At 38.1% G+C, this 15909-nt stretch overlaps 1 protein-coding gene across 5 annotated transcripts; it reads left to right on the forward strand.

Annotated features, from left to right (window-relative positions):
• Positions 1-566: 566 nt before the first annotated feature.
• Positions 567-15225, forward strand: EBAG9 (estrogen receptor binding site associated, antigen, 9). Of its 5 annotated transcripts, none has more exons than XM_006085216.2 (7): positions 567-791; positions 5047-5144; positions 5373-5451; positions 6379-6537; positions 8491-8598; positions 11880-11971; positions 14693-15225. In XM_006085216.2, exons 1-7 carry the CDS (start codon positions 708-710, stop codon positions 14811-14813), a joined length of 741 nt encoding a protein of 246 aa, XP_006085278.1. In that variant the 5' UTR covers positions 567-707; the 3' UTR covers positions 14814-15225. The 5 variants fall into 5 exon arrangements, with proteins under 5 accessions (XP_006085278.1, XP_023606680.1, XP_006085279.1 ...); XM_023750912.1 differs by lacking the exon at positions 567-791 and adding an exon at positions 958-967; XM_006085217.3 differs by lacking the exon at positions 567-791 and adding an exon at positions 1113-1345.
• The last annotated feature ends 684 nt before the right edge of the window (positions 15226-15909 follow it).

Below are 15909 nucleotides of genomic sequence, written 5' to 3' on the forward strand. Positions count from 1 at the left end.
GGGGCAATGGCGAGACCAGGCTGCATGCGGGGGGAGTGCCAACTCTTTTAACTTCCAGTTAAAGCAAATTCCATCAGAAATTCTAGGAGGAGTCTAAATCCGAAATTAAGGAGCATTTCGCACCCTCCGGTGGCGGAATAATTGAGCTCTACCCACATTCAGATCAGACGGACACCGCGGGGGCTCCTTCCGTTTTTGCCGTCTACACGCTGCTTTCCCTGTCCCCCCCACCCCCAGGGCAGAGGGCGGAGCAGTAAGGGGCATGGTCGGAGCCGAGACGCGCTACGGACGGCAGGACCACGCGCGACGGACCCGGCACTCCGCCACGGCGCCGCCCCGCACAGCCAGCAACAGCCACCAACTCCCACCCCAGCGCCAGCCTCCGCCGCGCCCGACGCCGCTCGCCCCGCCCCCGGCGCTCATTGGCTGTCAGACCCGCAGCCTCTCGCCTATTGGTCCAGACGGGACGTGTGGCGAAGGGGCGGAAGTGCGGGGCCCGGAGAAAACCCAGAGCCCCCTCCAGGAGGGCGTAGAGAGGGAGGAGCTGGGGGAGGGCTTCCCGAGGAGGCGGCGGCCATGGCAGCTGCGCGGCGGCAACGGCGCCTGCGACGGAGCGCGCGCCCGGCTTTGAATGAGCGGGGCTGGGACTGAACCGGCGGAGCGCGAGCTCGAAGAGGCGACCGGCAGCGCGCGCGCGCGCGCCTTGCATGCGTGTGTGTGTGCGCGCGTGCGCGCGCGCGGCCCGCGGCAGCTCGGAGCCTCCGCCGGGCGGGCGGGAGGGGGAGGGGCAGGTGAGTGTGTGCGGCTCGCGCGCGCCCGCGAGGGGCTTCCCTTCCCCATCCCCGTCGCCACCCTGGCCTTGGGGTGCCCTCTGCCCTTGTCCGGTCAGCCCTCCTCTTCGCTCCGCACTCGGCATCCTCCCACCTTCCCCCCTCCGGCCCCCCCCTTGACCAACTGCCATGCTGGGGTACTGTTTCCGGGTCAGGGTGGCCTGTGGGGTGAGGGCACGGCGATTGGGAGTGGGCCCCCGGCGTGCAGCCCTCGCCATGCCGCGCTCACGCCTGGGCGGTCGGCCCGCGGGGCGCCCGCCGTCCGGGAAACTCCCGAGACCCCCTGCCGCCTCCCCGCCCCCGCAGGGAAATGTGCGGGTCCTTTCCGCCCTGTCTTTGCAGACCTTGCTGCTTTCCCAGGCAGATGTTTCCAAAACCCAAATCCCAGTCCACCGGCACCAACTTTTAACAGTGCGCCGTGCGCATGGCGCCGGGTTGTGTAACCCGAGGACGCCGTTGTCGTTTTGCTCGTCTGTGCAGTGGGTGTGAGCCTGCTGTTGGCCAGGCAGGTGCAGGTGGGTGGTCTGACGTGGTCAGGCATTTTGGTGATGAGACGCCTTCCTTTCGGGTCATTCATTCCGGAGACTGGAGCCCGCCTGTGGGAGCGCCTCCGTGGGGTCTCGTCCTTGCGGGCCGGGCCTCGGTAGCCGGATCCGGTTCGGTGTTGGGCTGGGACCCGCTTCTCGCGTTCCGTTTCCCGTGCCCCTTCTCTCGCCACCGCCAAACTGTGGTTTTGGACATTTAAGTGCATTCACCTTCAAGCAGAGTTTCTCTTTGGAGCCTGGTGATCCTCCTTCACCTACTTCAGAGAGTTGCAAACGTGATCGAGGATATTCTGTGTTAAATCCGATGTGGTTTTTCAGAGGTTGGTCTGAAAGACATGCGCAGTGTGTGACAGTCTTAGGGGTACAGCTCCTGGGGAAGTGTTGGCTCCGGGGTGCACCGACGCAGACTGTGGCTTGACTTAGTTTAATAAATGGTAACAATGTGGAGACTGAAAGGGGCTCCCCGGTGGTTTACGTTGATTTACAGGGAGGAGATTCAGTCTTTCAATGTCTAATGCAGGATTCTGTTTTAACGTTGTAGGTGAATCTTTTCCCCTTGACATAGCGGAGGTGTCTGTCATGTCTTTTGATTTTCTAGAGATGTCATTTCTACAAAGGCCCCGAGGATTGGTTGGTTCGTGGTTCCGAAACTTACCTTGCGATAGCGCACGTGTTTGTATTTTCTTAGTAATTTTTAATGACATGTTAAGTTTAAATTTAGATGATAGCATATCTGAGTTCTAGAAAATGCTTTGAGGCAACCAAAGTGCAAGTTAGGCTAAGACACGTGCTTATCAAGTTGGTGATCTCAAGACCATCTCAAAAAGCAAACGAGGCGATGAGTGTAACATTAAAGGTTTCCCAAGTGGGATATGGCGTGGGAAGAGCCGGAGCTTTGGGTTCAGTCCCTCTAAATCCTGGGTGAGCCTCTGAGCTTCCCTTTCATCTGTTCTTAAGGTTCCAGTGAGGTGCTAGAACATGCATTGTCTAGAACAGCGATATTCAAGAGGCACGCTGGTCTCCTGCAAGAATTTTTACAACATGCAATACCTGACTATTTAGTCAGGGGCACTGACCTCATTTCCCTTAGATTGTCAAATTAAAAATGACAACAGCCAACACAATAGCTGTCTGGTGTGAACCAATCAAATTTATACCTAATTTTTTTGTCACATTGGCAAAAAAAAATATTTTTTGGTGTGCTGCAGAATTTCATTAATTAGTTTATGTGTGCTGTGAGATAAAAAAGATTGAAAATCGCTGGTCTAGAACATGTTGGGTGCTCAAGGAATGTTAATGTCTCTCCATCCAACAAATACCTGAATCCCCTACTATGTGCTTGGCATTGGTTAAGACCTAAAATGCTAAATTAAGCAAGACTGATGGGGGCTCGGCCTCCTTCCCTTGCATTATCACAAGCTTGGGACAGCTGAGCAGTGAACACAGTTTCTCAGTACTGGGTCAGTAGTATTTCTCATCATTCTTGGTAGAATCTGTTACATAGTAGGTGCTAAGTATATATCTTCAAGGAATTGAGTTGAATTGATTGTATATCTTCAATGAATTGGAACATCAAGTAACTAGGAGTCCCAAAGAATATTCCTGTCTGCAAATCAGTGTAATTGATAAAATCAAGTGTTGCTTGATAGTCAGCTTGATTGCATTTCCCCACTTAAGTGCAACTGGTTGGGAAATTTATCTTGGAAATTATAATATCACCAAATTTCTAAGAATGTTTATTGTTAGTGAGGTATTCTTGGCTTTTGAGTTAAATAGACCTAGGTTTGAATTAAAGTCATTGGGTATGGAAATGTGCTTACTCTCTGTGCTTCAGTTCTGTGAAATGAGAGCAATAATATCTCATAAGATGATTTTATGAGTTAAGTGAGAATATTAGATAGTGCTTGGCACACAGTACCTGGTCAGGGAATATTAGTTCCTCTCTCTCATTAATCACAAAAGCAAATGTTTTGTAGAATGAGAAAATTCTTAATTGCTAGTATTTCATATTTTTTGTGCTCGTAATTGTTTCAAAGTTATGTGATTGTGCTAACATAAAAAATACACTTGATTGTAGATCCCATTGAATTTTCTACATACACACAGTTTTACTTCTTCCTTTCCAACCTGAATGCCTTTTATTTCCTTTTCTTGTTTGATTGCATTGGCCAGAACTTGCACTATCATGTTGAATAGAAGTGGTGAAAGCAGACATACTTGTGTTATTCAGTCTTAGACAGGGTCATCCCCTGCCACTAATATTGTTGTGTGTCGTTCAGTAAGTATTTTTCAAATCAAATGACTTCAGTGGTAACTGGAAGTAAAATTTCCAGTTGTTTCATCAGAAAAAGTGGATCTATTATTGACAAAATATTCTCATCCTCGCAATAGTTTCATGCCATTGTGGTCAGAAAAGATGCTTGATATATCAGTTTTCTCAAATTACTTAAGGCTTGCTTTGTGGTCTAATATATGATCTATTCTGGAAAATGTTCCATGTACACTTGTGGTCTAATATACGATCTATTCTGGAAAATATTCCATCTACACTGTAAAAAAATGTGTGTTATGCAATTTTTGATGCATTGTCCTACATATATCTGTTAAGTCAATTTGGTCTAATTTTCTGTGTTGATGTGAGTAAAGTATTAAAATCCCCTATTGTTATATTACTGTGGATGTCTCCCTTATGACCATTAATAATTGCATATATTTCAGTGCTTCTGTGTTGGGTGCGTAGATATTTATGATTCTTATAACCTCTTCTTGGATTGGCCGCTTTATAAATAATGTGATATCTTTTTTTGTCTTTTTTTTACACTTTTTTGTTTTAAAGTCTATTTGTCTAATATGAGTATTGCTACCCCATCTTTCTTTTTATTTTCCGATGGAATATCTTTTTCCATTTCTTTACTTTCATTCTGTTTGTGTCTTTCAGTTTGAAGTTAGTCTCTTGTTAGCAGCCACTCTATGTCTTTATTGGACCATTTAATCCATTTACATTTAAAGTAATTATTGATAAATGTGTACTTACTGCCATTTTGTTATTTGGTTTTTGGTTTTGGTAGTTTTCTATTCTTTTCATCTTTTTTTCTCTCTTCCCTTTGGTTTGCTAGTTTTCTTTAGTGTTTCAGGGACACCCTGTTTTTCCTGCTTGATCCCATTGTTCAGGAAGCAAAAGGCTCAGGGCAGTGTACCTGGGAACAGCTGTGGTGATCTTGCAGGTAATCCAAATCCCAGGAATAGAGCTCCTTCCCACCTTATGAATGTGGAGGGAAACTTAAACAATGGTGCTCACTGGTCCTGACCGCTGAGTTCCTGCAGCTCCTGAAGGGCTCCCATGGCTTCCGAGTCTTCTCTATTTGTATCTTCCTCTTGTTGTTCAGAGGCTGTTTATTCAACCCTCAGTTGTACAGGAGTCATTGTTGTCTGTGTATGTGTATATTTGGGAAGAGGTGAAATGAGTTCATTGTCCTCCACCGCCACCATTCTGGGCCTCCCATGATTTACATTTTAATTTTAAATTTAATGTGCTATATTTGTGGTTTATAAAGAAAAAAAATATGCCTGTTTTTCATAGCTTATAATAGGACTTTTAAGCTTGACTTCAGAACAGGAATATAGCTTGTAAAATCAACTTAATGCATTTATTTTTTGTGCCTTTTCCACAGGTTTTGGTTCCCATCATGGCTATCACACAGTTTCGGTTATTTAAAGTTTGTACCTGCTTAGCGACATTATTCTCCTTCCTAAAGAGATTAATATGCAGGTAAATACATTTTATGTTCAAATTGACCTGTTTATCTTCTTCCTAGTTAGATACCTTCATCTGATGCATGCTTTTCATTTTTATCTTAATGAACAACTCTTAATTACTGAGGTACCTAATTCTAAAATTGGAAAAGATCTTTTATAAGCCTTAAATTACTGTCCATAGTGCTTTTACCTATGCTTGTTTTGATAGTTCTTGACATAAATTTTTTCTCCTTTTTTTTAGATCTGGCAGAGGACGGAAATTAAGTGGAGACCAAATAACTTTGCCAACTACAGTTGATTATTCATCAGTTCCAAAACAGGTAAGTTTTTTTCAAAAGGTTGAATCAGTGTTTTGGAACCATATTTTTCAAACTGGATTTCAGACCATTTAGTATGTCATGAAATTAATTTGGGTTTTTGTTGTTACATATTTTGATTCTAAAGTTTTTACTTGGTTTTTTATTTTATTTCCTATTGTTTGGCTGAGATTTTCTATTTTTTTCTTACTGGTTTCAAGAGTGGTTGCTTGTTGGACCACTTTTATAATAGTTATTTTAAAGTCTTAGTCAACATTTATATCACCTGGGGATTGGTGTCTGTTGATTGACTTTTCCTATGTGAGTTGAGATTTGTTGATTTTTGTGTGCTGAATAATTTTGGGTTATTTCACAGACATTTTGAATATGTTTGAGACCCTTACCTTACTTAAATACTATCAAGAATGTTAATAGCCCTAACCGGTTTGGCTCAGTGGATAGAGTGTCGGCCTTCGGACTGAAGGGTCCCAGGTTCGATTCTGGTCAAGGGCATGTGTCTGAAGGCAGCTCATCAATGTTTCTCTCTCATCGATGTTTCTAACTGTCAATCCCTCTCCCTTCCTCTCTATGAAAAAAAAAAAAAATGTTAATATTCTTTATGTAATCAGGCAATCAACCTGATTAGGCTTAGGTTGTAAGTTCCAATCCTCCTTTTGTGGGCTGTAGTTCTAATGTCAGTTCAGTTTTCTAAGTATTTGCTTTTCTTTTGTTTTGTTTTAATGGATATAACAGGATGTCTAACTCAGAGTAAAAGTATTTTTTTTTAACTTTTAATGTAGTTTTGGTTTGTGAAATAAAATTTATATTTTCCTGTTGGTTAAAAATGTTTGAAACCTAATGTTTTAGCAAGCCCATTTTTCTAATAAACAATGAATGAAATGTCAGTTAGGTTCTCCCTATATGGTGACAATATTGATCAATTAAATTTAGACAGATATTGAAGAGTGGACTTCCTGGGATGAAGATGCTCCCACAAGTATAAAGATTGAAGGAGGGAATGGGAATGTGGCAACACAACAAAATGCTTTGGAACAACTGGAACCTGACTATTTTAAGGACATGACACCAACTATAAGGAAAACTCAGAAAGTAAGTTAAAGATTTGTGTTTTTAGCAATTAAACTATGAAGCTGCTTTTCATATTTAAAATTAGACAGTATAACTAGTAACTAGTACTGTTAGAAAACCTATTTCTGATCATTGATCTGTCATGTTAAAGGTGAAAGTTTATATATTCAAGTGACCTAGACACATCTAGTAATTTGTGCACATTTAAAAATTATATTTAGACAAATTCTGCTGTATATCAGAATTTGTGGAGACTAAGCTAAATAAAATACAATTCTGACCTTAATAGTGTACACAATTTAGTGATGTCTATAAACTAAGTGTTTTCTGTTGTTCGTAACCATTATAAAACTGAGGCAAGGCTCTGAGAACTTAGAGTAATTATAGTTTTGTGTTAGTCATCCATACTTTATTTAATCCCTTTTGAGTTGAATATGGATGATCACTTAAAGTGAATTATTAAAAAAGAACAATGGCTGAGTATTTTTCTTTTTTTTAATCAAATAGTACATATACTTAATAAAATTTTTATAATCATAGATTACAAAAGAACTTTTATTGAAAAGCAAAGGACTGCTGCCCCATCACTTTTCATAGGCAGTTCTACTTTCCAGAAGCAGCCACTCATACATAACTTTCTGTTTAGGTTTCTAGTGCTTTTCACTATATTTACATATCTCTGTCCATCTATCTATCTATCATCTGTCTGTCTATCTTGCTTAAATTGCTGTGCCTTGATTTACCATTCACAAACATTGTCCATTGATTTTATACTATGGTAAATGAGGGTTTATTTCATACTACCCTTACACTTCTTCCCCCTCTTTCAAATTTTATAATGTTATTATTCCAGTATACCTCACCAGTTACTCTGCTATTTAAAACACACACACACCTAAACTTTCATTTCTTGTTCAGTCAAGCACAGAAAATATTTTTTTATACATATGCTTTTTATAATTGAGGAACTTATTTGTTCCACATTTCTCTGTTAGAGTTTTTCACCCTATTCTACCTTTCATCTAGTTTCAGCTATATGTTTATATTTTCAAGGCTGATAACATTTACATGCTATAATCATAATTGTTTTTGTTGAGTTATCTAAATGTCTCAGTGCTGAAAAGCATTAAGTTGTGTATTTTTCAAGGAGTTTAAGTGACTTTCTTAGTATTTTGGAAGTATATTGCTGCTCTTAATAGTAACCCAATATATTACAATAGTCCCTAATAAATTAATTAGAATGAAAATGCTTTTAAGTTACAAAGGTAATACTACTGGCTTAAAAAAGTTAATGTATTTATAGATATCTACATGCATAGGGGGCTGGTTATACTGTAATAGGATATAGCTTTTTTTCTTATTTAATACTGTGACTAAAAGTGCCTAATTACATTTTGGGGACCTGAGAAAGAAAGCAGGGAAAGAGGAATGAGGAAGAGGAAAATGTATTATTGCTTTTTAAGAGAAATACAGTGTTTCTCACTATGCAACTGATTTGTGTGACAATTAAGAATTTTGGTACTTTTTATAGACTAAAATTTTTTTTACATTGTAAATTTTAAAAGAAAAAAGGTAGAACATATCTAATAATAGACAAACATGGTAATTAACCGTACCTTCGCTACGCCTCCCATTGGCTAATCAGCGAGATATGCAAATTAATCGCCAACAAAGATGGTGGTTAATTTGCATACATAGGTGCAAAGCGGCGGAGCGAAGACTGAAGGTGGCTCCGGCCAGAGCAGCGAAGACTGAAGGCGGCTCCAGCCGGAGCGAAGACCTGGGTCCCGGGTGCCGGAGGAAAACTGGTGCTCGGCAGCCAGGGGAAGGGAAGGCCTATTGCACGAATCTTTTCATGCAACAGGCCTCTAGTTTAAGATAATTATAAAATGCTTGGTTAGTTAATTATTTTGTCTATATTTATGTAGTGATGTATAAAATATTCCTATAATTCTATTTCAATTAATCTTTCAGATCATTATTAAGAAGAGAGAACCATTAAATTTTGGCGTCCCAGATGGTAGCACAGGTTTCTCTAGTAGATTAGCAGCTACACAAGATATGCCATTTATTCATCAATCAGTAAGTATGTTAATGGTATCTAAGCCAGGATTGCTTTGATTCTGTTTTCTTTAAAGAAGAAGAAAAACAATAAAAATGAATTGAAGATAGTATTTGTATTTCTGTTACTTTGAAACATGTTTGTCAGATTGAGGGAGGCTAATCTGGAGTTTTACTATTCCTGTTCTTTATGAGATTGTAAATTACATTGGATACTAACATCAGAGTCCCATTGTATACATGAAAGATAGAGACAAAATGTTATTAAATACGACCTTTAAAGAGATTACCACTAAAATTTAACCATAACAGCAGGTTATTTTTAAGTGAGTTGTGAATTGTTCCCTAATAGATTTTATTTACCTTTAAAGTATGATTTGACTTTAAATGTGTTTGACTTAAATACCTTTAAGGCTAAAAGTAGTGAGGGAAGTATATCACTGCAGTTCTCAACCTTGGAAACGTATCAGAATTACCTCTAAACTTTTTAAATACACCAAGGTCCAGACCTAAGCTTAAACATGCTTTGATAGACTATTGATTAGTAATTTTAATTGATTATATGCATCACCTATTGTTGTAGAACAACCCCACAGGGAGTTGCTTAAAACAACAATAAACATTTTTCTTCACGTACAGCTTATGTGTGTCAGGAATCCAGGGGAGACTAAACTGGGTGGTTCTGGCTCAGGGTTTCTAATGAGTTTCCAGACAAATCATTAGCTGGGGCTGTAGTCATCTGAAGGCTCGCCTGGCATTGGAGAATTCATTTCAAAGGTGATTCACTTACATGCCCAAAAAATTAATGCTGGTTGGTTTCACAAAGCCTCAAATCCTTGCAATGGACCTCTCCATAGGGCTGCTTGAATTTTCTTATGACATACTGCTGACTTTCCCAGAACAAGTGATCCCTGAGAAAAAGAGCATGTAGGGGTGAAGCCACAATGCCTGTTTATGACTTAGCTCTATTAGTGACACACTGTCACCTCCACTTTATTTTATTCATTGGGAGCTAGTTACTAAATCCAGCCCACGTGCAAGGGGAGAACTAGGCTCCACCTCTTGAAAGAAGGAGTATCAAAAAATTTGCAGACATAGTTTTAAACCACTACATCTGTCAGTCTGTTCATCTGTCATATTTGTTTAAACTACACAGATGCTTCTGAGGTCTCTCTCCAGGGGTCCCATGTTTATATACATTTTTTATTCAGTGATCAGAAACTATTTTTGCTAATGCCAGATGTTATGCTAGGTGCTAGTAATGTCGTGGAAAGTAAGCATAACAGGCAGGTCCTTGCCTCAGAAGAATGCATTCTCATGGGGAAGGTACAATGCCAAATAAATGATCACACACATAATAAATATTACAAACTTAGATAACTCCTATGCAGGTACATGATCCTACAATAGCACAATAGCACCATAGATATTTCTCTAAAAGAGCATAACACCAGAATGCGCAATTTTTTATTTTCTATTTTAAATTGTAAATATTCATATATGTATGCTCCATATTGGTAAAGTCATTCAGAATTCCTCAGTGAATTAGTACACGTATGCCACCTAACAGTAATTATATGATATTATAACATAATTATAGCTCATTATAAAGTTGTAAATCAATAACTGCTTAAAGAGTTGGGAAGGGGTAAAAAGGGTAGGTAGAGATTGTCTCCAATGCTTTTCCTCCCAAGCAGACAAAATAAAGGGGCATTGCCTAGGAGAGAATGGTAGTAGACTCCTGCACTTTGTTCACTACAACAAAAATGTTTTATCACCCATTCCACAAATAAGGTTCTTCTTTTAAATTGCACATTCTATTTTTTTGGGGGGGGGGGGGGGCTTATCATTTGTATTGTGATAGCTCTTTTTTATACTAAGGATATTAACTTTTTCTGTCATCTTTTACAGTATTTCAGCTTTATATTTTGGTTTGAATGTTTTTGGTGTATTTAAGTTTTATATAGCAAATCTATCAATCTTTTACAATTTTTTCTTTTTTTACTTAGAAGGCCATCTCTACTAAAGGATCAGATATCACTCCTTTTTATAGTCGTAGTAGTTTCACTTTTTTTATATCTAAATTTATATACAGTAAAAAGTCAAAAACCTCAGTGGAAAAATGGATAAATGTACAAATAAAATAGATGTAACTTGACAGCATGAAGAAAAATAGATCTTACTAGTTCTCAAATTCAGAGTAAAATAATAAGACATCATATTTAGATGTTAAAGTAAAGATAGGAAAAATAATTGCCAGTATTGACAAAGGTACAAGGAAACAAGCTTTTACCTACTGCTGTTGGGAGGATAAGTTGGTACAACTTTTCAAGAGAGTCATTGTATTTTGCTTCAGTGGCTTTAAATATCTTTTCTTTGATTTAGCAGTTCTACTTTTTAGAAATTTATATTAAAGAGATAATTAGAAATAATTTTAAAACAATTTTAATAGGATATTACATTTATGGGTAGGAGGAGAAAATTTAACATCTTCATTTCATTTTTAGGTGTAAGTGCTGAAAAAGAGAACATAATAAATTTGTTCACAGATTGGTTCTAGTTATTTTATGCACATAATCACTTCCACACCTCACTAGACACATTCCAGAATGAGCATTTTCATTGTCTGTGGAAGAAAAAAGTGAACTTTTAGAATCTGGGAAACAGTGGGTAATAGTGGCCAGGAAGACAGTGGGAAATAGTGGCCAGCCTGATGGTAAGTAGGACAGGAAAAGCAGCACAATATGGAAGCGCTCCAGTAGAGTAGGTTTTGCCCGATTCCTCATTTTGCTTGGGACCCCGACAGTAAGTGTCACTGAGAAATCTATACAGTTCTTCTGCTGAAGTGAAGATGACTGTGCTAGTTTGAAACTTGGTTTTTCTCTTCATCTCCAGCACAGAGTTGTCCAGTCAAGCATCTCTAATTCCGTCTTCTCCTTCTGCCACTCCGACCCCAACCCCTTCCTCTTACTGAAAAGAGAAACAGAATTGGTTTATTCTTGTCCATTCCAAACTATAGTAGGCAAAAAAGAAAAGTTATGTTAAAGGAGTATTCTTTAAAACAAAGGAGATAAAAAGTGGGACTTGCCCAGGACTGGTGAGTGCTGAAAGTCAGGAACCCCTCCATTGCAGGCAAACCAGAAACAAATCATTTGGGCCTTGTGTAGGACTTGGTGACATGGTATGGACCTGGCGCAGATACAGGGGGATGACAGGGTCTGGATTATATTTTAAAAGATGCTCTTGTTGATTGCTGAGGGGAGAAAGTATGGCTATATTGTAGTTTTGTTTTTTTATTGTAGCCTGAATTAGGTGACTTGGATACCTGGCAGGAAAATACCAATGCATGGGAAGAAGAGGAAGATGCAGCCTGGCAAGCAGAAGAAGTTCTGAGGTATTTGAGTAATGTTTACATTGCAACATGAGTAGAAGGACTAGATTTGTTCATGTTACACTTGAGGTCAAGAAAGCTTATTCTGCCAAATGGTACATTTTTCTTCATTCTCATTTGAACCTAATATAGGATATATATATATTTTTTAATTTCAGACCATGTATGCTATTTTATGTGGTTAAAACCTCACAGAAACCAATAATGTATAGTATTATAGAAGCAAATTAATAATTTTTAATGGGAAATAAGATCTTTTAGATATATACACTATATTTGTACTTCATTCCCTGTAAAATATACTTATCTCTTGAAATGTCCTACTATGAAATGCGAGTCACCACTATGTCACTGAGAAAGCTATACAGTTCTTCTGTTGAATTGACGATGACTGTGCTAATTTGAAACTTGGTTTTTCACTATGTATTCCTCCAGGTCAGAAATTATACCTTTCTTTTTGTTTTCCCATGGACTATCATAGTGCTTAGCCCCTCAAATATGAATTAAAATAACTTGTATAGCATTCTACATTTGTATGTGTATCTGAATTGATGCATTCAAAGCCCTATGAGGTAGATAATATAAGTCAGGTACAGCCCATTCTACAGAAAAGAAAATATACTGGAGGGTTTCGGGTTTATTTTTGTTGGTTGGTGTGTTCTTATTTCTTTGTTTTTGTGAGTAATAAACTTAATTCTTGCTAGCTGGATTAGCTCAAAGAGTAAAAGTAAAATTTGCTTAAGAGAGTTTGTAACTAGCATCACTGATGAAAACTCAGCTATATAAATGTATCTAAATTATGTTTGCATCTTGAAAGATAAGATAGTAAAATACAGCTATTTTATTTTAAAAGATTGCTTTTATAATAGGGATAGAAAATGAATTGCCCTTTATCTGACTATTTTAACAAAACGAACTGATTTCATTTTTGTATATTCTTTGCTTGTCTTTATCAATAAATTACTATTACCTTGAACAACCAGCAGAGGGTGCAGTTAAGTAACTGGAAGTCATAACTGACTTTCTTTTTTGGTCTTGTCCTTGTTTTCAGGCCCCCCGCCCCAACTAAGGGGTCCATTTTAAAAGTCAGTAAAATTATGAGAGTTTTAAATATTTAGTTCCTATTTGGTAGTTATTCAGTATAAAGGAAATATTTTTAAAATTTCACACACCATCATTTATATTGTATGGATTGTCCAAAAAGATAAATCATTTACTTTTTTACTCTCTTTTTTGGATAAATCATAGATATTGAATTCTGAGTATTTTAGAACATATTGGGGATTCTACTAACCACAAGGATAAAGGAAAGGGCTGTTTATTTTGAACCCAGCAATCCTAATGACAGCACTGTAGAGCACATGAGTTCACAAATATCTGAACATTCGCTGTGCAAAACCTTCTCTTTCCCACCCTATCCTCTTGTACCCTGAATGAAACAAGACCAAAAAACCAAACTTAGTGTTTCACATGATACCACATCTTAGTCAGTAGAAGACATGCTTCGTGCTGCAAAGTTGCTTAAACTCCTACCACTACTACGATCAATTTCATTCAGGAAGAAGACTGATACTTTAGTAATTCCAGATGTGTATCAACAGAAAATATATTTTGTCTGCAGTAATCTCTAAGTTTCTTCTTGTGCCAGAAACATGAATTGTTGATGTTTATATTTCAGTTACTGACCAGGTCAAAGCTTGATTATCCTATTTGTTTGTAACATAGACAGCCTTTTATAATTCTTTCCCTATCTCCCTTTTTACCATGGGCATTTTGACTTTTTTAGTGCAAATTATCAGTTTTGCTTGAAAGTGGGAGGAGCTAGTGAAAACTAAAATTTTAAGAATTATTCTTTTAAAGCTAGTAAATTGGTGGTGATGGTCAAAATGTTGCCTAGCCCTGATTGGTTTGGCTCAGTGGCTAGGGCGTCGGCTTGCGGACTGAAGGATCACAGATTCGATTCTGGTCAAGGGCATGTACCTTGCTTGCGGGCACATCCCCAGTAGGGGGTGTGTAGGAGGCAGCTGATTGATGTTTCTCTCTCATCAATGTTTCTAACTCTCTATCCCTCTCCCTTCCTCTCTGTGGAAAAAAAAAAATGTTGCCTAAAACAAGTTTCTACTTTTTGAATTTTGGTCATTTATAACTGCTTACTCCCAGTTGTAAGTATAATTGAGATTTGTATATACATTTCACTTACTGTAGTCCGCTTGCTACTACATATATAGGTAATCTACACTAGATTTTTCTTTATATAACCTAGTGTGGCCTATGCCATGCCCAACTGTGCTACAACTTTCTTCCTCAACCCTGCATGTTTCTTATTTTCTCATACCCTAAACCTTTAGATCTAGGACCAACTTCTATTTCTCTCCTTAGGCTTATTGCATCACCCACTGCTACTCTCATGATGTGCAATAATTAAACATCCTGCATGCTGCCCCTTTATTAGTAGAGCTGGTCAAATGTTAATCCTTAAGTAGAAGTCATATCTATGTTCTTGACATCCTTCACTGATTTTCAATTATTACAGTAACGGGAGATTGAATCGTCAGTATCAGCCTTTTCTGAGTGGTATATAAAAAAAGCAGTGAAAAGAATGAAGACTTTTTACCTACATTTGATGCTGCTAAAAAGGCACTGCTATTTCTTTCTGGAGTGTATTTGCCATTTTACCTGTGTGGTATTTTCTAAAAGTGAAAATGGGAATATGCTTCTTTTCAGGCAACAGAAGATAGCAGACAGAGAAAAGAGAGCAGCGGAACAGCAAAGAAAGAAAATGGAAAAGGAGGCACAGCGGCTAATGAAAAAGGAGCAAAACAAAATTGGTGTGAAACTCTCATAACAAATGTTCTTCAGATGTCATAGTGCCAGTGGGAGAAATATGAAATCCACAACCCAAGCAACATTTGTATGAATCTAAGAGTATTTCCCGAATACAAACACACTGTTTGATTTAATGCATTCATCAGGCCATTCAGGACACTAGGATTCTGTCGAAGTACCTTGAACTTGTAGTGATTGAGACTCAAAAAAACAAAAAAGACTTATGAGACAATATTTTCTTCAACATGTTCCATTATAAGACAGTTGTTTGCTGTAAGCAAATTATTACAAACGGAATATACCAGTACCTCTTCAAGCTGGTGTTTCTAGCTGAATAAATGGGTGTAAATAATTTTGTGGTGGAAAGAACTCTGTCGTCTATAATGTTCTTCATTGTGCATAATGATAAAATAAATAATTTTAAATATTCACTTGTTTCCATGATTACCCGACCTAAATCAGACAAACTTGCAGGGCTTTAACTTTTCTGTTTCTGTTGTCAGAAGCTGGTGTTGGCATACATTTCCTCTAATTTGGACTGGCATTGTTTATATTCAATACAACATTAAAGAATTCAATGATTTTAGTTTTCAAGAAAATAACATTAAATGCAATTTTATTTATCATAAAGATTTTTGTACGTCATTGTTTTCTTTTAGATGGTGTTATAATGTTATAAATATTTATAATTTATATTGCATGTATAAGCACATTGAAAATCAGATAAAATGGCAAACCAATTTGTTTTACATTATTATGACTGTGAGTTTTAGAAACTAGTATCAGTAGTTTTTCCTTTTTGTTGTTGATTTTTAGGATGTTATGGTCTCTTTAAGAACCTTAGTTCCTCCTCCCCAAAACCCATTCATTTACAAATGCAGAAAGCCTTTAGTTCTACTCTTTCAAAGCATTCAGATGATTTCTGTATCAGTTTTACATATCTGGTGTAATGCAGGTTACCTGTGTTGGCCACAATATTGATTTATTAAATTATAAACCAAGATAGGAATAACAATGACTTTATTTTTGGTGTCCACTAGCTCTAAAATAGTTTTTAGGAAATAAGATAAATATTGTGTTCACAGGGTAAAAAATGTAGATTTAATTGTTTAAAA

This window comes from Myotis lucifugus, unplaced genomic scaffold (genome assembly GCF_000147115.1).
Source record: "Myotis lucifugus unplaced genomic scaffold, Myoluc2.0 scaffold_17, whole genome shotgun sequence".
In the NCBI taxonomy this organism is placed as follows: Eukaryota; Metazoa; Chordata; class Mammalia; order Chiroptera; family Vespertilionidae; genus Myotis; species Myotis lucifugus.

Excerpts from the sequence above, each read along its gene's own strand:
- EBAG9 (XM_006085216.2), top strand. The coding sequence starts at position 708 with ATGCGTGTGTGTGTGCGCGCGTGCGCGCGCGCGGCCCGCGGCAGCTCG. Across the intron at positions 5,145-5,372 it reads CTAAAGAGATTAATATGCAG|ATCTGGCAGAGGACGGAAAT; the intron begins GTAAATACATTT and ends CCTTTTTTTTAG. Across the intron at positions 11,972-14,692 it reads CAAGCAGAAGAAGTTCTGAG|GCAACAGAAGATAGCAGACA; the intron begins GTATTTGAGTAA and ends GCTTCTTTTCAG.